Genomic DNA, 18712 nt, shown 5'->3' on the forward strand with positions numbered 1-18712 from the left:
ATGCTCCTCTTGTCATTTTTGTTTGTACTTGGGCTCACCTCTTCGACATCAAAGATTTATTCCCGTGCAATAGCAGAATAAACAAATTTTGTCAATACACTGCCAGGATTTTTTCGTGAATGAAAACAAGACTGGGGTGGTATGCACGGTAGCCAAGTTCAGTATTTGATATAGGTATGGAGAGCAATGGCTTCTAGGGTAAAAACCCTTGCTGACCTTACACAGAGCTGGTTTCGCCGAGATCCTGAACTGCAGGTGGAGATCCCGGGCTCCGCTGTTAATCAGTTGGGACTGCAAATAATAAGTAACAGGAACTATGTGTGCACCAACGAGAAAGATCAGGAAATCATGCCTGCTCATATCTCTCCCGAATGGCCTGCTGCCTCGCCTGGGTGCAGCTCCTTAACCATGAAGGAACCACAGCAAGTGACATGAGGGAAGGGCTCGGGAATCTTAAAAACGTGGGTAATGAGGCTTTAAATTCTTCCACAAACAGAAACGCACCCAGCTGAAAGAGCAAGGGCTTAAGTTTCAAGATATAAAACCATCGCTTGCTTGATGTGAGGAAAAGCTCCAGCAGCTTTCCTGGAGGTGATGATTTACAGAAAACGGGACGGGATCCAGGAAAGGGGACGGGGGGAGCGTCCCGATGGCAAACTAGCTTAACCAGTTTCTCTCGAGCGGGGTTCGGAGAAAACACAGCGATGAAAAGTGCTCAGCTACTCCCAAAACACCGAGAGAGCCGTACTATGAAAGACCACAAAACATAAAGCGCATGTGCATTGTCAGTGAGGAGTCAGGCTCGTGAGGAGAAGTCAGGCTCCAGCGAGCAGGGCCGCGGGCACCTCAGGCCGAGGTGGGGTTTAATGGGTGGCTTAACCCCATCTAACTGCGGGCCGCTGCCAAAACCCGTGAGCTTTAGTGCTGAGCAGCCAGGGCGAGGCCGATCGATGAACCTCATGAGCAGCCAAGGGCCATATGAGGAAGGGAAAGGAGACTGCCCCTTTCCTTTCCATGCAGCAGCCCCCAGTAGGTCAGAGGGGGTTTGAAGCCGTGGGTCTGTCAGGTTGCTGAGCAGCTTTGTGCCTCAGAAAATTCCTTAATCAAATCACTTCACGACATTCAGAGAGCTGAGGTGTACACAGAAGTGCCGTGTTCAGTATGAAATCCCTGTATGCTAAACGCTTCCCAGGAATATTTGAAGAAATACGAGGCAGAGATAGCATCATCCTTCGTTTGCAAAGCAATTGCAGTCTAATGATAAATTTAATACTAAACTAACATGTCAACGTATATTATCATGCCTTGAAACTGGAAAAATGTGTAATAACTCTCCTCACAGCACTTCTGTAGGACTTTTTATGAGGATAAAGCATGAAGAGTTGAGCTGGCTTGCCCTACAACCACAGGAATCAATGACAGGTGGGACTACATCTGAGTTGCTGGATTACAGTCCAGTGCTTCGTACCCCTCTTTTAAACACAAAATGTATAATAAATGTATAATGCACACATCAATATTGCAGCCCAAATGCAACCAGCGTTATTACCAGGGGAGGCCCACAGTCCTATCAGTATTTCAGTTATGGGCACGACCTACAGGGACTTCAGATCCTGACAGAGCAAAGCCTAATTTGGACAATTTCATCAGTGTCCAAGTCTGTAGGTCATTTTTGTTTTAAGATTTATTTTTTTTAAAGCAAAAGCAAGGTGTTTTGCTTTTATTTCTTCTTTCATTTCATACTAGTTGGATGAGCTTGTTGAATGTGAAAATTAATTCATCTAAAGACTGGTATTTCAAGCAGGAATTTATTTTTTGAAAAATACATTGTTATACACTCAAACTTATTTTTAAACAAAACCACAAAAGATCAAATAGTGATCATAAACATCTGTTTTATGAGAACAAAAATCAGAGATGAATGCAGTTTGAGTCTCAACAAGCCATTATTCCTTGCAGAAGCTCTAAGAACTCGATGCTGTGGAGAAGAATCTAGAAATGTGGGGAGAAGGTAACGCTTCTTTTTCCTTTTGGCCCGGGTGAAACTTTTTCCATTCCTGAGAGCTAAAAGCTCTTGGAAATAAATGCAGTTTGCACATTCTCTGCAGCTTAATTTCCTGCGGATTACACAGTGGACATGCTCTAACCGAGGCCGAGAATAGCTTTCCCTGTAGTCACAGCTCTCGCTGCTTGGACCAAAGCTGGGTCCCCTCCAAGCCTGCCAGCAGGGAATTTTTCTCTTTGTCCCTCTCGTTCAGAGACAACATCTCCCCTCCTGATGCTGAACAGGAAAAGATGGCAAAGGGGACACAGAGCAGCTGCATGGAAGGGTTCCTTGGGAGGAGAAGCCTGAAAAGAGGCTACGATGGGAAAGGCAGGCTGATGTTACAACAGTAAAAAAAATGATGACTGGTAAGAGATTATCAGTCAGACCAGGAAGCTAAGCACACAGGAAAGGCTAGAAAGCAGTAAGGGAATAAAAAGAATAAGGAGACAACAGTTTATGTTAGAAGGAGGGATGGGGATGGAGACATAGGTGGGCTGGGATTGGAGTCTAGGATAAGAGTCAGGTAGCAGAAAGAGAGCTGGGATTTTATGAGCAAGAATGGGAGCAAGAAAAGCTTGCTGCAGGGGAGAAAACAGCAAAGGACAACAGGGCATTGCAGCATAAAAGATGGCACGCAGGTGAGTCCAGAACAGAAATGGCCATACAAAGATGTAAGAGCACTCAGAACAATTCACCCCTCAATAAATAGGGCCCACTCCACTTTCCTCCTCCTTCTAGTTTCACTTTTTTCCTAATTCAATTTTTAAGACTACCAAGGTTAAAAAATAGCATAAAATTACTATGATTTTTAATCTCTTCCACTGCAAACTCAGGTTCAGCAGTTGCTCTCCATATGGGTAGGGCCAGGGGACGAGAGCAAGGGGAGTCTTAGGTACAACGTATGAGCTGGCAGCAATTAAGATTTTGAACTGGCTCCATTTGACCATGCAAGACAAATCAGTTCTGAATTTAGGACTGGTGCAGGACCCAGAGTCATGCAAACAGTTTGTAATGGACAAGTTGGTGTAGACAAATGAGGAGCTAAAGCTTGGATGACCTTGCTGTTCTGCTCCAAGTCCCTTTGGTAATTTCTGCTCTTCAGTATGAAATATCTTCAGTCTTTCAGTTTGTTTGCTGTCAGCAAATGTGCAAAACTCACTGATCAAAATGCTGCATGCCACAATATTAATGGTCTACCCTGAATGCAGCAGCCTCCTAGTGCAGTCATTTGGTTTGTTACCTCAAAGGGTAAAGATCGGAGTTTCAACCTTGTCTGTCTTACACAAATGAAAACATTTAATTATAGGGACTAATTTAGAAATGTTAATTTGCTCTACAAGCCAGAAGAATAATATCTATAAACCAGTGGTACCAAACTACCTTAACCCAACACACTTTCAAAAAACAGCCTATTTTAAGCAAATTATTTTTAAGGTTGTGAAGTCGAGCAAAGTTTGGAAATATCAAAATAAGAGTTGATCTGCCACTGGCCATATGCATTAATGGTAAGTCTTTACAGAAATCAGATTGATTCTTAATTAGAATCAATCTCATTTGTAGTAACACTGAACACTTGCAGGTGCAACTGGAAGGTGTAGCCTGAATACATTAGCTGTAGAATGACTGAATGGTTTGGGTTGGAAGGGTCCTTAAAGCCCACCCAGTTCCAGCCCCCTGCCAGGTCCCTGTCCTTCTTGTGCTGGGGCCCCAGAGCTGAACGCAGGGCTCCAGATGGGGTCTCACGAGAGCAGAGCAGAGGGGAACAATCACCTCCCTCGCCCTGCTGGCCACGCTGCTTTTGGTGCAGCCCAGGACACGGTTGGCTTTCTGGGCTGCTGGCACACATTGCTGGCTCATGTTGAGCTTCTCATCAACCACCACCCCCAGGTCCTTCTCCTGGGGGCTGCTCTCCATGCACCCAGTCCCTGTACGGTGTTCTGAAGCACTGAGATAACGTCAGATACCGGCAAGGAAGCCTACGGATCCAGACCACATGATTGTGCAATTAGTGACTACGCCGCAATGCATGAGAGGGCTGGAAACCGGCTGCGTGCATTTGCAAGATTTTTGGGTACCTGCGTTTGTAGCCTGAATTTTCTTTTCAAATGGGAGCTTTCTGTATACAATAAAAGAGATGATAGATGCACTTAAGTTGAACAATGAGGAACCTCATCACCATTTAATGAAACTTTTAGCTCTTAAGGGTATCAGCTACAGAGGAGGGAGGAAAGCTTTTACTTTTATATCTCCACGGCAGAAAACTATTCTCCTTAAACCTCTCAGCTGTCTAAAAATCCAACTGACTCCAGCTCCCACTTTAAAATTTAATGAACTGAGCTGAAAGCTTCTGTCAAGTCCACAGAAATAGACGTGCAAGTCCCATTATCAAAGGAAAAAGCAGCATCATTGAGGCTTCTGAAAAGCTGCAGGCATCATTCGGTGCAGCAAGCCAGATCAGCATGATAAAATATTGGAACCATTCAAATGCCATCCGAGTTGACTGTTTACTGCTCCTCTTAGTGTTGCCATCCACGCTGAAAGTTGTTTTGATTAATTTGTCAATTAAAGGCTCTTTTCCTTCAAAAAAAAAATAAAAATAAATGCGAAAAGTAGTATCGGAAAGCATCATTTGTACTTGGGCTCTGTAAATATTGAATGTTATTGTGATAAATGATAGCCTAAATGGGAAAAGTGGAAAAATTCCAAATATTTAATTTACTGAAAAATCCAAATTACTAAGAAGGATGGAAGCAAAGCAGTTATTAGACTGTTAAACAATCACAGGTTAATCAGAGCCATCTCAGAAAGCAGCCAATTTCTGAAGCAGCTTGCAGAGATTTAAATATGCATCCTCTTCTGCTTGAATGTTAATGGAAGGTACACAGCTAAACACATACGTGGGGCCTTGACAAGATACAGTTTCGCATTCTCTAAACATTTGCTATTGCTTCTACTGTTTCTTTTTTAATTGGAAATAAAACTTTGCTATCTACAAAATCTTACAAAATCCGAAGACTTTTAGGTTGTAGGAAACAGAGCAGGCAGAAAGGGATGTATTAAGATTGTGTATACTTCATATTCACATCTGGTTTAGCACATATTAGAAAGTAAAGCATTTTAATGTACTGGTTTTGCCTGTTAATTTTTAGTCATCTTTAATTTCTCTGGATTGTAATAAAGAGTATTTAAAATAATCAATAGAACTTTTCCCCTCTGCCATAAGCATGGGACACAACATATTTCTACCTAAATTATTTAAACAGGACTGTTTAAAATTTATGACATTACCCTGGAAAGAGGCACACAAAGGATGAGTCATATTTTTGAGAGTTTTCATGTGTTGTGCAGCAATGATTACTTGCAGGGTGGCTGACGAAATCTTTGGAAAGGGAACGAGTAATCTTTCCAAATCAAGTTACATAACATTGATTTACATAAAAGTTAATCCGTTCAATAGGCCAGGCAGAAAAGTAATATTTATGGCCAAGGCATAAAAACCTAGGGCTTTAGCTGTAATTCTCGCAAGAAAAGCAAAACTAACGCGGCAGATGAGAGAGGAGGGAAGAGGAGAATTTTACCCTTGTGCAGGTATGGGGTGCTTACTGTGCTGCTTTTGCTGCTTCTAGACAGAAGAAAATTGAACCTGGTTTACACTGCACAGAAATTCCAACGCAAATTAATAAATTAATAACATTATTCCATGCGAGGAGCCATAAAGTCAGGATACCTTTGGCAGAGCCTACTTTGTGTCAAGCCTGCCTGGGTTTAATCCTGAACTGAGTACTTAGGAAACACTGAAAGCCATGGAGATGTGCCAGCTTTCCTCCACACACACCGGGTCCTCTTCTTGTTCCCAAGGGACTGGGGAACATCCCTCGATGTCACCTGGAAGGTGTTCAACCAGCTTCTGCAGCACACACGACGTTAGTTCTTATCCAGCTGCCATAAGTAGATCTATTGGGTATGTGTGTGTGTATAGGTACAGGTGCACACTCATCAGGAAAGGATGAGATATGAAAGGAACCAATTTTATCTATCAGAAATAATTATAACAAACAACAACGGCTGAATTCCCTAAGCAAGCTTAATTCAGCCCTCTTCTGCGTGCATGACGCTCAGCACTCTGAACCACCCCACTACAGACTATATTTTCCAGGTTATTGTTGGTCTTGAAATTCCCACAGAAGAGCTGAGCCATTAGCTGCTAGGCTGTGTAGTTCAATACCTTAGAAACTGTCCTGAAAGCAGGGCAAGTGCTCGAGATCTGTGCTGTCACACCATCCCTTCTGGAGCTAAACCAAGTGGCTTCCTCACTGAGGCCACCAGGCGTGCCAGTGGCAAGCCCAGAGACAAATTGTCTTGCTTTCCTTTAAGGAGTGCCCAGCGAAGAAATCACTGTGAAACTCTCAGCAACTCAATGTGCCCAGTTTGGACAGATTCTCCCTAAAATTCAGTTATTAGGGACGATAACAGAAGTGTAACAAACTTACTGCAAACAGACTGCACATTCTGTGCCTGCCAATGAGTTATGAAGTAGCCAAATGTGAGACAGCAATGACCAAAGACCATCTCGATGCCAAGCGTCGAGGACTTTTGCAAAAGCACAGAGAAACCAGAGCGCTACAAAGGAAAAAATATACATTTTTTTGGCTTACACATGCAACCCAAAGTCAGGGCCATAATATGATACGTCGTATTGTAATTCTAACATCCAGCTTTATTCCAATATCCATATGGATGTATGGATTTGGGATATATGGTGTGCCCAATTTTAATTGTGTTTCTGATACAGAGCGTCCCGAAACGTTCCCAGAGTCCGCACAGAATCGTATTAACAGTAGCAACAAGTGGGCTAAGCGAAATTTACCTGCAAACTGCTGTGGAGTTATGATAAATTGCTTTCTTTCATACGATACCTTCAGTGATTAGTAACAGGCACAGCCTGAGATTGCTGCAACAGATCTTATCTGTATGTAAGGCAGAGGAAACATCATGTTGCAGTAACTAACTAGGAAAAGTACAAACTCCCTCCTGCCCCCTCCCCAAAGCTAGCTAAAGGTTTTGTCCTCTTGTTTCTCTGTTAAATTGAATCTGAAGTGGAACTGGCAATTTATAAACTCACTTATTTCCAGTGCACAAAGCTCTGAACTTTAGAAGCAGGCGTGTTTTGAGGCAGCAGTACCAATCCAGACAAGGATCACACAAAGCCATGCGAAGTGAGCAAAAGGCAACTCGCGGAGTGCTGTAAACAAAATGACTGAAACTTAACCAAACCAGGCCTTGGCATCAACAGCATACGGAGGGGAACCGGAATCCAGATAAATTGTTTTTTTTGGCTGTATTTATGTTAAATTATGCTTGTTATTGTGATCATGCTAACTACAGATGAGAATCAGCAAGAAACGGTCAGGAAAAAATAAATTAGTGTTTTTAATTCTGCTCACATACTTACGATTGAAAAAATGAAGTACGGTTTTCAAGTCTGCATGTTTCCTAAAGAGCAAATAACACAGAACAACTGCTGATGGAGTATGCAAAGAGAATCGTACAATATTTCTCTCGTCTGAGTAATCCAGTCTGACAACGTGCTGTGCTCACTCAAATGTTTGGGTACATCAACAAATCACCGTGTGATCACTAGGGTAAAGTGGTGTGCAATCCCACAGCACTTGGGAAATGCAAGGACACCACAGAATGGCAGTGCTTGCAGGCTGCTGAGCGTCCCAATGGGTTCCCCATCCCTCATCCATCCCTGCTTACGCACAGATCGCAACCGAGGTTTTCAACTACTTGAACTGTAGGTTTCAGAAGCAAGACTTTCATCTTAAAACTCTTTAAAACACCGTGATTTAAAGTCTGAATGTCCTGGGCTAAATGTATGGAGAGTTCTGTTAGGTTTAACCTTTCTATAATGCAATTTGGGGCAAAAATAATTTTCAAGAAAACGGGGAAAAACAAAAAACTAATTATTTTTCCAATCTCTCTCTCTACCCTTGGGCAATACCATGAACTCCATCAACACAAGATTCAATCGCCTTGTGAAAATGTTTTATGTGGGAACTGTGAAGAGATGGCTTCTCCAGCAAACCTGAGCATCAGAATTCACCACTTAGGAGCAATTCTTTGATAATGAGAAGCACGGCTACAGCTTGGCCTGTTGGCAATCCACGGGATGCGAAGTGCGTAGGCTCTGGTTTACGCCTTTTCATTCCCTGAGGAAAAAAGTCCCAAGCAAGAAAATAGGTGGAAACATAAAGGATAGAAAGCATTCGAAAGTAGTGAGGAGAAGGATGTTGGAAAAGGAGTATGACAAGCAAGATTAGTAAGGAATATTTCCTGGTTTTGGAGTAGGTCGCTCATCCACCATTTTTACCTGATAATTCTGACAGGAGGCAAACACAGCCAACAAGATGACAACAGGAGTTGAGAGCTTATGGGCAGAAAAAGGAAAAGATAGTTAGGGAGCAGGTGACAAAAGTATAAACCAATAATTAGAGAGTTACTCACATAGATGAAGTTATGCAAGATGGTATCACAATGATCATAAAGTTACCAAAGTTCTAGTTTTTTTACTCTAATCCTAAAATGAAATCGGGAATTAAAACACTGCTCCAGCCTGTTTATTTCAGTTATCTTAGTAGGAGGACGTGAACATATGGTAGAAATTTGCCCTTGCCTAAAATTACTCTGCTTGTACACAGTACACTGTAAACACGCAGACAGGGAATGGCAGCGCCAGGCACGGTGAAGGGAACAGGATTAGGGTGGGGGTGAAGGAGTGAAGGGCTTGCTGCCACTGCTTTCACACACGCTAATGAAACTGGAACGGTAAAAATTTGTTGTAGTTGAAGGTCCAGAAGGACTAGCCACAGCTGTGTGTGCGTGTACCCACAGTAGGAATACATGGAGAAAAAAAAAAAAGAGACCAGGCACCGAGAAGTGAGAAGTCTGATGCAAACCTGACACTGAAAAGCAGATGTGGGGTGAGAAAGATCCGCCAGCACGGACAGGCGAACATAGGCAGCACCAGGCTGCACTGATGTCACTGACAGAAGAAATATATCTGTAGTGAAAGAAGATAAATGTCATGTCGCAAGTAAAGAAACAAGCTACGCATTTGCATCCTTCCCCCCTTCAGTATCAGGACTATATCAGGCAGTTTGCTCTACCCAGAGTCTGAGCTTTGTACCTGCTTCGCCTTTCAGGTCAGGAAGGACTACACGCATTTGAAGATTGGAAATTCCTCTGCTTCTAGTCCTCAAAATAAAAACGCCGTGCCAACAGAGGCCCTGGAGGTCACCTCCTGATGTAGCTCAAGGAGAATGGAGAATTCAAGAGAAAATATTTGAAAGTCTCTGCAGAGCATTTTAGTAGCCAAAATAAGGCTAGCAATAATTCAAAACCACTGCAAGACAATAAGCCAGCTGGGAATTATTTCCTGGGCTAGTAAAAATCCATTTGTGTAGTATCTACGGACAGAAACAACAAACTGGAATTCCTTGAAACTGGAAAACAGAATTCTGATTTTCAACTGAAAGGATAAAAGCAGGTCTCTCCAAATTATGAGTGCAGGGAATTTCGTGCTGTTACCCAGTTTCTGAGCAGCCACATTTCAGACAGCAAGGCAGAACAAATAAAATCTGTATTTATTTATCGAAGCCAAGACTTTGACTCTTGTAAACTCAGGGAAGAGCGCATCTCGTTGAAGTGTTCCTGGCTATATAAAAAGAGATCAACGTCCTTGAACCGCAAAAAAGACAGAAGAAAGGCAAGGTCTGAACAGAAACCAAGGCCACTCGTTCAGACACTGTCATCATCAGCGCAGGCAAACGTTCCCAAAAGAACAAGTGCTTGAAAAGCTCTCTTCTCTACAATACCACTGGAAGAAGACGAGTAGGGGGCGATTCCATATTGCTGAGATCTGTTTTCATTGACTGTATTTTTCCTCGGACTGTAAACCAAAGAATTATTTCCTCTACCCTCCCAACCTGCAGCCTGATAAAGGTGTCCTGGGCACTGACAGTCGAGATGAATTTCTCTCATCGCTGTCATAAAATTTTAAGTATGATGCTTTAAGCTCGACTGGTCCCTCAGCTAAACTCACGTGCTTCCAGCCTTCAGTTTTTAATAAGCATTTATCCCCGTGGTTACAAAGGCAACCTGATTCACCCAGAGGACTGGCAAGAAGACGCAAGGATTACCGCATTTAAAGAGTCTGCTGGTGCAGACCAGTGCCCCATACATGCTGAGGTTCTGTGGGAATGGAGAAAGAAGCAAATTTGGGGAAAAAACAGTGACAGAAGCAACAGTAACAAGCAGACACAGGAAAAAAAAATCTCTCCTTCCTATTGCTTTTGTTCTTTCTGTTGTTGGGGCCCTCTGAGATAGGAGACCAGGGTGGAATTGCACCTCCTTTGTTCTCTTTTTCCTCGATTCTGTGCTTCCTTTCCTTTTCCTATGCAAGAAGTTAGAGAAAGAACAAAGTACTGTTACATGGAATAAGGAACCAGAGCTCTAAGGCAGGTGTGGATCTATTCATAACAAGCAGAAGACCAAGAATTATGGACAAATTGGCCAGGACTTACGCTTTCCAGTTGTTGTGGGTTGTTTTTTTTGTTTTGTTTTGTTTTGTTTTCCAGTTATTAGTGTTGATCGTAACTGCAGAGGAAAGCGCTGCTGCTAGGACAGACAGAAGAATCAATTTCTTTCTCATTTTGGGCTTTTTATTTGAAACTAATCAAAAGACCAGAACAACAGCAGTTATAAAAGGTACGCGGAATAACAAAGAATCTTCTGTTGACTTCAAGTCACATTACTTACACACAGCAACTATTTCATTTTGGTAGCTTATAGTCGTCTAGATATCAATCAAAGGCACCTGCAACTGTCTCGGTTGCACATGCACAGTAGTAATTATGCATGCAAATGAGCAAATTAGACATTTCTGTGGCTGATCACCAGTATAATTACTCTAACTGAATATAGGCTCATGGTAACTGTACACACAAATTACGCACACATGCAGTTTTAACGATGAAGTATTGCCTTCACTGCCTCTATTTGGATAATTCCCTATGGAAACGCTCACCCACTGAAAACAATAAAAAGTGTTAACTCTTTTAAAGACTACTGAACATTAAAAAAATATAACAATCCAGTAATTTTGTTTTCCATGCTGATATGCCAGCAAAATTTCACCACTGTCATAAGATTTACCAACTTGAAAAGAAGAGCATAGTTAAGCATCGCCTTACTCCTCCTTTTTATCTGTATTTAAGAACCTGCAACTTCATTAAGATTAGGAAGGATAGGCGATTTCTTGAAGAAATTTATCATTTTTTATCATCCTAATAACTTAAATCTACGGGATTTGATTATACTTCAGACCAGAAGAGGTGGTGCACTCAAACCCATACAAGGTATTTTTATTACGGCACATAAAACAACAACATGGGAAATATGCCCTCATCTTTCAAGACCACATTTGGATCCATCCATATTAACGTAAGGAACAACTTTGCTAGGGTGAAAGTATTTATTATTAAGTATTTCAAGGGATATGACAGGAGTAATAAAATATTTAGATACTGCTGTATTCTGGCAGATCACGGCGTAATCGTATTGCCTTCAGCTTCTCCACTTTGATTTTTGTTCGCAACAGTTCTTCCTCCAGCTGCTGCTTCCTTTTCAAACCATCCCTTTTTTCTTGGACATACAGCCCAATCTTTCTTTGATTTTCTAATATGATCTGATGCTCTTCTTTCAGCATTTGCAGCATCTGCGGGTCAGACCCACACATCGGTCTAAAGCGTTCACCGACCTCAAGCCTAAAAAACTCATCTCTTCTGGGTACGGGAGAGGGAGACATCATAACTCTCATGTCAACCGAAGACACCGACGTCGAAGGAGACCTCTCCATGATATGCACCAGCTGGTGTTCTTCCTCGTGTTCTAGGTTCTCACTTTGCTGCGAGTCTATAATCAACGAAGGAGGGGGTTTGACATCCTCTTCCGACTGCAACTCCATCATGACTGTCGCAGGATGGTGATCCAACATTGCCTGTGGTGAACTGGTACCAGCAATTGTTTCTTTATCGATACTAGCGCTAGAACACACAAAATCAGATGTAAATCACCCAGCAAAAACTATTTTAAAAAGACACAAATGTAAGTAACCAAAGCTTCATTTGAAATCCTAGTGTTTGCTAGCTACAGCTGAAACTCTGCTTCATTACATGAACACCATGTGCTCCCCTCCTTCTTTCCAACACATGTATATGGCTTTGCCTTACGCAGATGCTACTGCTACTACAAGGTGTAGCCTAGAAAGAACAATCCTGGTTGGCCCTTCCTCTGCAACAGGCTAAACAGGCATTAGTGATAAATGATAGTGATAAATGAGAACAAAAAGAAGTAGAAGTTGATGTAAGTGATAGAGGAAATGGTTTATATAATCGAGAAAGTGATTTTAAAAGGGCATAGCCTCAGACTGAGCGGGCTATGGCAGAAACGTTTCCATCTCCCGAACTTACTCATCTCGTCCTGTCCCAATGCGTTCCCCGTTTGTGACTCACGCACCTCGCTGTTTGTTTTGTGTGCCTTTTTCCATGTAAAACAATCGCTGCATAAAATTACACAAAGTGCCTGGGGGGAAGAAACCACAGCCCAGATGATGACCCTGCCCCGCAGATTAGGGAATCCAGCTAATCCTTGCTCCTTCCCTACGAAGCAGTGATCTCACGATTTCTCTCAAGCTTCGAGAGGAGACGTGGAAACGTTGCCACTCAGAACAGCTCCGCGCTGCATTTTTCCCCCTTTTCTGGAGTGCAACACCCACCTGACTCATCTGCCTTTGTGCGGAGCCCTGAGTCAGCAGCACCTCCAGTCACGATCTGACATTACGCTGGCTTTGATGCTAATAGCGGCCCCAGCTGTGCCTGCCGACTTCTCCACCACTTGTCTGAAACCCCAGAGCTCTGCACATCGCTCCCTGATTGAGGCAATACTTTTTTTTTAAAGCCAGATCAGCTTCTTGAACTATTTTACAGTACGGGAGACAGGAGACGGTCCCCAGCCCATGAATAACTGAGCTGCGGCTAGCAGCTCAAGGCAGCGAGGGGATCCACGATGAGCAAAACATCCCCAGATGCTCCCCAGCCCTGGAGGACCTGAGCTGCTGCCTATTAAAGGGGCAGGGTGTGTGGCTGTGTTTGCACTTTCTTTTTAAAACCTCCTTCTGAGCTCTACAAGCCGCAATTTGAGGAACACTGATTATTAAAACACTGCCCGTGAGCAGCAGGCGTGGGTTCATGTTCCCAGAAGTACAGGAGGAATTTAATTTCTACATCCTACTTCTTGTGGAAGTGCACAAACTCCTTAGGCAGACACCAAAAGGAAGCATTTTCTCCTCTGCATCCCCCATGGCCTGCAAAACTCTCGGTTCAAGAGAAATAAGCAGCCATGGGTGCAATTTCCAAGGGAGCCTGAACTAGCCCAACATCTACTAGGATGCAAGTGCAATTTCTAGAATGAAAGCGTGGAAACTTCGAAATAGCCATTTGTAAGAACGAGCAACAGGGTCGGAGAAATGTATTTCACAAAAATTAGTTCTGCCAATCACCCAAACTATTAAAAAAAAAAAGCTTTCAGGAAGAAAAAGTCCATCTGAAGGAGGCTTTTGGAAGCAGAACTTCCATTTATCCCCAAGGAAACACTGGGATAATCTCAATTCTGTCCACCGCCACCTGAGCTGCCTGTGAAGTATCGATTATACCACCTTACTCCCTCTTCCTCATGCCACAAAGCTTTTCCTTGTTTTGGGCACCTCTTTCTCACATGCCTTTCCCTCCTTTTCCTTGAGCATCGGGAGTTATTTTATTATTTCCTGCCCCTCTGTGCCTCCCCCGGGGCTGGCTGCAGCGCTGGGTTTCCCCCTCTCCACCAGCTCAGCCTCGCTCGGGGTTGCTGGCTCCCGGCCAGCGTCTCGCCTGCAGACGATGGAAACAGCTAGCAGGAGAAGCAGGTCATTGTGACAGGAGGAAACGGAGAGGGAGAGCAGAAAGAGAAAGTGAGAGAGGTTGAAGAGAAAGAAAAAACAGCTCCGATTTAGCCTAACAGCCTCCAAACACTGCCAATTTCACCTCCTGCGGTGTATTTCACCCGAAACTTGACCATTAGCAAACCTTCAGGTAGCTCAGACGGGGCTTTTTTTCCTCCCCTTTCGGTGTCAGCCTCCTAAGAGGAAAACAATTAGAGGGGGAAGAGAGAAAGAAGGAGTTGGGAAACAAAAGGAGCGCCTGCACGGTGGTTACTAATGTTGTTTCTGACAACTTGGCTGAAAGAAAGACAAACAACAGTTACCACAACTGGGGGATGGTATTTCGAACCCTGGAGGCACCCATGATTCGCTAGGTTTTGTTTAATCACCGTGAGCTAGAAATTGCTTAAAGGTGCAATTAAGAATTTGGATTCATTAGAAGTTGCATTTCCTTCCCCAAAAGCTAAGCCGTATCCTAGCGAGTTAAAACCCAGCGCAGGGTTTTCAAAATCAGGGGGAAACGCAACTCGGAGTTAAAATTAGAACTATCAAATAATGATGTAATTAGGCAGAAAAAAATATATATTTAAATGATAATCCTTCCCTTCGACACACAGTGCATTGGCTGTTCCTAGAACAACCATTTTGGGTAAGCAGCAATCAAGTCAATGTTCCCAGAGCCATAAAAGCCTGCAAAAAAAAAAAGCCTAAATTATAGGAGACAAACTACGGAGATCATTAGCTCTTAATCATTCATGAAAAGCGTCACCGCTTTTCATAAGCCGATCTGCAAACCCAAGTTCTCACACTGTTGTGGTTTTTTTTCTCCCCCTTCCTCCTTACAAAAGTTGGTAGCCAAGACACTGCAACCTTTATTAGCGCAATTAAAAGCCTCGTTTTGTTCCAGGGAATTCTTTGGGACCGTTCCTCCAGGGGCATTCACCAGGAGCAGCAGCAGCACAGCCCAGTTGCTTCAGACTTCTTTACGCCGGGGACCCGCAGCAGCATATTTTTAGAGCATCTGGCACGTTGGGATTTAGACAATTGCTACCATTCAGTTCAACCAGTGGCACCACGGATCCAATTCGCCCTGTGCGCGCACGCCAGCCCTCCGCAGAGCCTTTGGCTGTTGCACCAAGGAGCAGCGTGGCCGATTAAAATATGGAAAGTTCACTTCCCATTAATCCGTTGGTGAAAAAGAGGGGGGAGGAAAAAAAATCAGAGCTTTCTCAGGATTTCTGAGAGTTATTTGGCTTTTTTTCCCCCCTCCTCCCTACCTTGCTTTTTGTATCGGGAGGAACCAAGCCCTGACCCGGGCGTTTTTTGATCCCTCGAGGACCAATACAGAACCAGCAGAGTGTTGCGAGTCAGATATGAGGGGCATTAGCCAGCTGTGGGAGCAAGCCTGCACGCTGCCTGCCTGTATTATGTCTGGCTCAAACCTAGACAGTGTGTCTCACTTTACTGAGCAGTGCAGAAAAAAAAAAAACTACAAAAAAAAAAAAGAGAAAACTTCTATAGCTGCACCTCTCGGTTTCTCTCTGTGTGCATTTAAACCACCTACCCTACGATGCAGGGCTGCATGGAGTTTAGCCTGCAATGAGCTTTGCTCCAGTTTCAGAAAATCACCCTCGATGCAATACAAGTGTTTTAAAAAAAAACTCACAAAGGCACCGTGGTGCTGGCAGTCCATTTTTTTTTAAAGGGTTGGGATCAGTTCAAACGTAATACGCAGACAGCAGAGTGAAGGAGAGGAGAAAGCTCTGGGAACGAGGTTCCTCAGCTCTGTGAAGTAACTTTGTTAAAAATCTGCTCTAAACTGCTAATAGTGCCATATGTTGCAAAATGACTGCAGTGTTACCTTAAATGGAGGAGAATAGCCATCACTTTGCCAATGTTTGAATAATCTGCCTATTAAAAGGTAGGGGAGGGGTAGAGGTTGGAGCTACTCTTTCCCTTTGATTCTCCCTTAACCCTCACTTTCCAGAGTATGACAAAGGCTGAAGCAGGCTTTGAAAGAGCTGAAAAATGAATGCAGTGCTAAGTCACCAGCGAGCTTGCCATAAAACAAAAGCAATATCATTTAGGCATTGTTCCCAGTTTGGGGCTTTTTCCTCTCACGACCGCTTCCTTCAGGACACTGCCCACGAGCAACGCGTCGCAGAGCAGACAGGAGGCGCCATCATTTTCACCATTCAGTAACAAAACCAGGAGGAGGAGGGAGGGGAATGAAAAAAAAAAAAAAAAAAAAAAATCTCTCACCTTTGTACACCGCTCCTGTCTCTTAAACACACATTGGAAATCTGTGGAATCATCTCCACAACTTTCTTGGTTGGCTCAGAAATGCTGCTTTTACAGTCGGAGGGGGTCTCCTTTTGCTGCAGCAGCTCCTGCTTGGCGTATTCTTTGAGCCTCTTGTACAGCGTGCGCAGGCCCTGTGCGGTACGAGGCGGGCGGTCTACTCCGATGGCGTTGTAGTTATCAGCTATGATATCCCAGCATTTGTTTTTCTCCACTATGACCGAATGCTTGTTGGTGTGCTCCTCGAGAATTTTAACGTAGGGCTTCACCAGCTTTAGCAAATCGAGCTTTTCGGATAAGGTGAAATTGGAAGATCTGGCCTTCCCCACCATTGTGAGCTGGGAATGAAGGGAGCCGGTCCCCAAGCCACCATGCAGTCCCTAGCTCTGCTCAGCTCTTTTTCACAAACAGAAAAAGATCAGGCTTAACTAGGCTAGTCTCATTTAGGCCCACGCCTACAAGGGAGGGTTTATTAAAATTCCTTCAGCTTAAGCTGACGCAGGTTCAGGAAATCTGCTTAAGCCAAGCCTGACCTACATAAGGCTTCAGACTGAAGAAGACGAGAAGAAACAAGCAAAATACACTTTTGTATGAAGAGCCCAGGCACACGCAGGATTTAAAGACATAAAGGTTTAAAGATTAGCACGTTACCCGGCTAAAAATTACCTAATTTAGCCGGAGTAACAAGCTCTGACACATCTCCCTCGCTCTCTCGCACATCGCGCAAACTGAAACCGCACTCGGGATTTCGCACGCAACGGGCGGCCGAAAAAAGGGAGAGGAGAAAAAAAAAAAGAGAAGAAAAAAAAAAAAAAAGCAACAATTGTTTTTTTTGGGGGGGCGATTTATTGAGTGTTACACCGAGCGGGCAGATAAGCGCGGCGTGTGTAGGGAGCTCCCTCAGAGAGCCCCCGGCCGGCCGCTGCGCTCTCTCTCTCTCTCTCTCTCTCTGGCGGTATTTGCATAATGCTGGTCCTGCTGTCAATCAGCTCCGGCATATCCTCCAGCTGGTTAGGTTACACTCGGCCTTCCAGCAAAGCTAAGCTTCTCCTGCATTTTGCCAGCCTGCTCCCGCTACCTCCACAGAGCCTTCTTAAAGCGGCAGCCGCCGCTCGCGGCCCAGCGTGTGGCGGCAGAGGGAGAAAGCGAGCAAAAAAAAAAACCCACCCAGATCCTGGTGAAATGATGATAAAAATAAAAAAAAAACATGCCCCAAAGGCGGCGGTGTGAGGGCTGAAAGGGCTTTTTATCCGGCTTTTTCTCCTGGCTGCAGCCCGCAGCTGTGCCCTGCTGGAACATGCCTGCCTCTCGGGGCGTGTGGCATCGCCGTGGTGGCGGCGAAACGGCCTGACCTGCCTCACGGGATGGCTCCGTCCCAAATTTCTGGGCCTGCCATCGTGAGTGAAAGCTGGGGGAAACATGCTACCTGCATGGTGATGCTTGCAGGCACCCCTTTGGGGTGAAAACCTGGCTTTTAGGGGCACAACATGCGTGCTGTGTCGGTGCCTCCCTGTTGCCTGCTGCCAAGCGCATCACCTTGAGCCAGGCCTGAGCACAGAAAACGCAGGCGAGGTTTGAAATTTAACAAAATGAACAAAGCGGAGGAAGCTGCAGGTGGAAGGGAAGGTGCTCAGCACCACGAAAAGCAACAGCTGAGTTTGAAGAACCGCGGACGTCGCTGCAAGAGGCCAGAGGGTGGAAAGAAACACAAGCTGAGGTGGTGGCAAACAGCCTCTCCGGCTTAACATGTTCAGCCTTGACAAGAAGGGAGCCTAGGAGGGGGGGGTGAAGGCAAGAGAAATCTAATTATAGCTTGAAATATCTATCTGCAGGCAATAAGGATCTAGGTATAAACTTGCTTGCTCGAAGGGGAAAAATCCCCGAGCAGACGCGAGCCGCAATCAAAACAAAAAGCCTGAAACTAAACGAAAAGGAGACTTTCACCATGAAAAAGCAGCCAGCGTTTACAACAAGCGTGTTTGGAACAACTTCCCGAGGCTTGGCTTGCCCACACCACCTCACAAAACTGTGACCGGTCCGCTTTGCTGGAGCTGCTTTCAAGCCAAGCTTAAATAAAGCATTTTATGGGCTGAAGCCCATTTTGTGAGAGTCTGAGAAACAAAATACTGCTGTGGTTAGAAGCACCGCATGAAAACCACTACTTTTAAACACCTAATCCTTCCCTATTTCCCCACATTTCGCTCTTAATATTACTACAGAGTGGGGTACTAGCGGTTAAATAAAATAAAATGAAATAAAAGGAATATGCCTCATGTATTTTAGGCTTCTGGGAGTATAGGAATCAAGGAGCCAGAGAAGAGCCCACC

At 44.2% G+C, this 18712-nt stretch overlaps 2 protein-coding genes across 2 annotated transcripts in view; both read right to left on the bottom strand.

Moving 5' to 3' along the window:
• Positions 1-18712, bottom strand: part of RAD54B (RAD54 homolog B) — a 57010-nt gene that overhangs the window by 25633 nt on the left and 12665 nt on the right. The window lies entirely within an intron of this gene.
• On the bottom strand, positions 10776-17154 carry FSBP (fibrinogen silencer binding protein). The gene is made up of 2 exons (XM_082753372.1): positions 16347-17154; positions 10776-12153 (listed from the first exon to the last, which is right to left on the bottom strand). The coding sequence occupies exons 1-2, from the start codon at positions 16715-16717 to the stop codon at positions 11628-11630; spliced, it is 897 nt and encodes a 298-aa protein (XP_082609498.1). The 5' UTR covers positions 16718-17154; the 3' UTR covers positions 10776-11627.

Source organism: Aythya marila, assembly GCF_965140915.1.
Source record: "Aythya marila genome assembly, chromosome: 2".
Lineage (NCBI taxonomy): Eukaryota > Metazoa > Chordata > Aves > Anseriformes > Anatidae > Aythya > Aythya marila.